Source organism: Orycteropus afer, unplaced genomic scaffold (genome assembly GCF_000298275.1).
Source record: "Orycteropus afer afer isolate SDZICR_OR568_19922 unplaced genomic scaffold, OryAfe1.0 scaffold01182, whole genome shotgun sequence".
NCBI classification, from domain to species: domain Eukaryota; kingdom Metazoa; phylum Chordata; class Mammalia; order Tubulidentata; family Orycteropodidae; genus Orycteropus; species Orycteropus afer.
In genome coordinates, this window is record NW_006922769.1 from 157,601 (window position 1) to 162,594 (window position 4,994).

At 39.6% G+C, this 4,994-nt stretch overlaps 1 protein-coding gene across 1 annotated transcript; it reads left to right on the forward strand.

Annotated features, from left to right (window-relative positions):
* Nucleotides 1–3,614: 3,614 nt before the first annotated feature.
* On the forward strand, nt 3,615–4,568 carry LOC103212967 (olfactory receptor 2B11-like). Its single transcript, XM_007958871.1, is given in 1 exon segment — nt 3,615–4,568. A coding segment is annotated over 1 exon segment (954 nt).
* The last annotated feature ends 426 nt before the right edge of the window (nt 4,569–4,994 follow it).

A 4,994-nucleotide genomic window follows, 5' to 3' on the forward strand; every position in this document is an offset into this window, starting at 1 on the left:
TTATTTATTAGAGAACTGCAAGTCTTAAAGATATCTTTTTTCTAAAAACCTGAGTTGTCAAAAGATGACTCCATCACACATGTGAATATAATTATAAGGCGTGAGGAAGAGAAGACTTGCAGGGAATAGTGCACTCTAGCAGGAGTCCTGATGGGCTCTGCTCCATTACAGCATGGTGATTCTGTGTGCCCAATATATTATGCAGACATACCAATAAGACAAGGTGATTGATGACACATAGTAAATAAGGTCCGGAACGTTATTTGAAACAACTTGAATATCCTGACTCAGGGTAATTGATGCAGAAGTAGCTATGAATTAGGAAGAGGTGATTTGACCTTGGGAGAAGTGGACAATAGATTAAAATTATGTTGGATCAATAAATCATGCCAAAAATAAATAAATAAATAAAGGTGGGTGAGTTCAGTGAGGAAGTCAGAGCTGGAGGCATAGGTCTGGAAATTTCCTGCTTGTAGGTGACTGTGGAAGACCTAGGAATTTATGCATTCACCCAGAGAAGCTGACAAGTGTCTGAGGAACACATCTTGCTAGGCCATAGGAGGACAGAAATATTTCAAGAAAGTACAGAGGCCAGGAACTGGAACAGATCTCTAATTGGAAAGGGCTGGACAGCAGGACATAAGACAGGGTAAGAAGGCTCAGGATATGATAAAATTTGACTTTTCATTTTAGAAGCCATGTGTGTGTAACTGGTACAATGAACTAATAATTTTTGAATAAGTCTCTCTCCTCAAACCTCTCTGGATCCATCTCCTTGCCTCTTCCCCTCTGTTGACATGGCTCTGCCTCACCTCCTTTTTTCTGCATCCTCTTCTGTCTCAGCTATATGCACTGAAGTTCTTCCTGCTTTTCAGGTCATCAGATTTTTTTTTTTTTTTAAAGAAAAGTGGTGGAGAGAATAGTGGTTAAAGAAAGAGCTTTAGTTCTGGCATTCCTACTTAAAAACCCACTGCCATCTAGTCGATTCTGCCTCATAGTGACTCCAATTGGATTTCCAAGGCTATAAATCATTATGGAAGTAGATTTCTTTATCTTCCTCCTATGGCTCAGCTGGTGGGTTTGTACCATCTACCTTCTGGTTAGAAGCCAAATGTCTTACCCATTATGCGACTAGAGCTCCTTGCAGTACTACTTATTGCTTTGTAAATAAATTAAAGGAGATGAATTCACCTCTCTGAGCCACTGTGAACAATGGTAAAATGGAAGTGAAAATATCTACCTTAATGGGTCATTTGAACAATAAATAAGATAATTATGTAATTATTGTTTTCACAGTTCCTGGTTCATAGTCAGTGATTTGCATTTTCTATTAAAATTTGCTCCTATCTACTTCTCTTTTATGTTTTCTCCATCCTTTTTATTTTCTCTCTAACTTCTCCCTTTCTTCCCCAGTTTAGATTTTGAAAAGAAACTTTGGAATGTGAAATATAACACAGAACAGAAAGAGAAGTGACAATATGACTTTTCAACTTAAAAAACAGTCTAGACTGACTTTCCCAGCCATACTTCACTGAGTCAAAATGAGAATCCTGAGTTCTCATTAGAAGCAAAATTGTATTCCATGAAGTTTATACCAGAAATATATCTGATAGAATTGTGGCAATAAGAGCAATAATTGAGTAATATGCAGAATATTGGAAAATTTACACAAACTTTATGCAATTTTGAAATAATAGAAGGAGGAAAGGAGATTTGCACTTGTTTGCTTATTTACATCCTTTTTTTTTCCCTTTTGGGAAATAGCAGAGTTCTTTAGAGTATAAGACCAACGTGGGGGAAAATGTATTTGTTTCAGCCTCTAAGCTGAACAGATCACAGTTTATGCATAAAGCACTAAATAAAATACTCAAAATTAATCTTTCATAAATTATCTGCACACAGGATTTAATTTAATTTTAGTTTTATCATAAACCATATTATCCCCATCGTGACTTTAAAACCACATCCTTAAATTCTTAGCAGTATGAACAATGCCAGGCTTAAAGAGTAAGAAGTTGGAAGACAGCAGAGCTCAGTGAAAGTCCCTGTGAATCAGTGAGTGACTAGTTGACAAACCAGCTTCTACTAACAATAATGGCATCCAAAATTCATACTGACTGTGTTTTCTGTCACTGAGAGGGGACAGTTTCATGGCAAATGGAGCTGTTCAATTAATTCCAGTACCACTCAAATTGTCAGAAAAAAATAGCTCTAAAAAACCCCACTGCTGAGGAGTCGATTCTGATTCCTAGTGACCCCCATTTGGTTTCTGAGGCAGTAAATCTTTACCAAGTAAACTAAAACAAACAAATAAGACAAAAACTCACTGCTGTGGAGTGGGATCTGACTCATAGTGGCCCCTCCTTGGGTTTCCGAAGTGATATCTCTACGGAAGTAGATTGTCCAATCTTCCTTCCAAGGAGTGGCTAGTAGGTTTGAACCACCAACCTTCTGGTTAGCAGTCAAATGCCTTGGGCACTATGTTACCAGAGTCCCCAGAGGCAGTTTAAGGAGCCCTCCTTTCACAATGGTTAAGCACTAGGCTGCTAAACACAAAGTAGGTGGTTGGAACCTTCCCAAAACTCTTCAATAGAAAGACCTGGTGATTTTCTGCCATAAAGATTACAGTCAAGACATCCCTTTGGGCACTTCTACTCTGTCACATGGAATTGCTATGAGTTGAAATTCACTTGCTTGCACATAACAACGAGAGGCAGTCTGATCCTTCAGTAGACAACTCTAGGAGTTACATTTGTTATATTAATCAAGAGCTTTCCTCCAATGGTCAAAATTTTATGTTTTAGGGTCATATTAGTTTCTATAACCATGATAGTAAAATGACATATGACTAGGCTGCTCCACTCAAGGAACTCTGATAATCTAACCTTTTGCTATTTTTACTGCCAAAGCAAGTGTTAGGAATGCCTGTGTGGAGAGGTCATGAAGAGGAGCAATTAGTGTGGTCCAGAGAGCCATGGTGTACCTCCTTATTGTAGTGGAGCTAGATGATAACTTAGGAGGCAAGCAGCCTGTATTGATATCAGTAAGGCCCCTAACTATTCACAAAGCCCTAATACTTGCTTTATGCCACCTCCCACCTTCCTTCCACCACCACCTCAAAAAGACAAAACAAGAAAGTTTAAGATGTGGACAATTCCCTACCATGTGTTTTTAGGAAGAAGTCAAACATACTAGTGGTGATGGGAGCAATAGCAAGCTTTGAGAAAATTGGAAGAAACATGTTATCCATACATTAAAGCTCCATTACTTTCAAGAATAATGCCCCTTAATCCTTCTCAAGGTTCCGCTAGTTAAAGTAGGGATTTTCTCTCCATTTTAGAGATACAGAAATTGTGATTCAGAAAGATTAAAATGGCATAGTCAAGGTCACAGAGTAGAATGTCGATAAAGGACATACTTGCAGCTGGTCTGACTCCTGGTCTGACTGTTCTACAAGTGTCTCTACAGAGAAAAACAATATCAGATAGGGTCTAACCTTAGTAAGAAAGAATACACACAGAAATGTCTATCAAGGAAGAGCATAAATTCCTTCTCTTAAGTTTTCTCCCTTCCGATGTTCTCAATTTATTACAGATGCCAGATAATGCATCAGTATGAATAGTGACAACCAGAGTTTCTTGTGGAATTCCCCTAAGAACTTCATTCTGCTGGGTGTCTCTGACAGGCCATGGTTGGAACATCCTCTTTTTGTGATTCTTCTGGTGTCTTATATTCTGGCCATGTTGGGCAACATTGCCATCATCCTGGTGTCCAGGCTAGATGCCCAGCTCCATAGACCCATGTACATTTTCCTCAGCCATCTTTCCTTCCTGGACCTCTGCTACACCACTACCACAGTCCCACAAATTCTCTTCAATATGGGCAGCTCCAGGAAGACCATCAGCTATGGTGGCTGCACAGTGCAGTATGCTGTTTTTCACTGGTGGGGTGGCACTGAGTGCATCATCTTAGCTTCCATGGCCCTGGACCGTTATGTGGCCATCTGTAAACCCCTTCGGTATGCTGTTATCATGCATCATTCTCTCTACCAGATGCTTGTGGCTGTGGCCTGGATCAGTGGCTTTGGCAACTCCCTAGTTCAGGTGACTTTGACTGTGCAGTTGCCTTTATGTGAGCAGCAGGTGCTAAACAACTTCTGTGAGGTGCCAGCCATGATCAAGTTGTCATGTGCTGACACAGCTGTGAATGATGCTACATTAGCTGTGGTGGTGGTGGCTTTCTTTGTGCTAGTTCCCCTAGCTCTCATTCTCCTCTCCTAGGGCTTCTTTGCCCGTGCAGTGCTTAGGATCCAGTCTTCCCAGGGACGACATAAGGCCTTTGGGACCTGTACTTCCCCCTTATTGGTGGTTTCCCTCTTTTACATACCTGCCATTTGCATGTATCTGCAGCCCCCTTCTAGCTACTCCCAAGAGCAGGGCAAGTTTATCTCCCTTTTCTATTCCATAATCACACCCACCCTCAATCCCTTCATTTATACCCTAAGGAATAAGGATGTCAAAGGAGCTCTGAGAAGACTCCTAGAAAGGATCTGGAAGATCTGCAGATGAAGAACCAAGTTGTGGCAATTTCCATTTGTTAAGAAACATTTATTACGTGTATTGCGTGCTCAGAACACCTTTCACTTAAAAAAATTAATAATGAAACTGTAAGTTTTTGAGAAATCTGACTGTCCAAAAAATCCCATCCAAACTATTTTACCTCCTACATAGTCACAGTGCGTAAAATCTGACATTGATAATAAATTGTTTAATTCTAAAAGGCCAGGTATTTTCCTGAATTGTATAAACATACTTAGTATTTAATAAGTATTTGTCAAATTAATTGACTTATAATTTTTTGATCCTTCCCCCCCACTCTCCCTATTTTTATCCCATGTGTCTCTTCAAATTTTCTTTCTTATTTTCCTATTATTCCTATGTATATATGTTGTTGTTGTTGTTGTTATTTGCCATCGAGTCGGCCCCGACTCATAG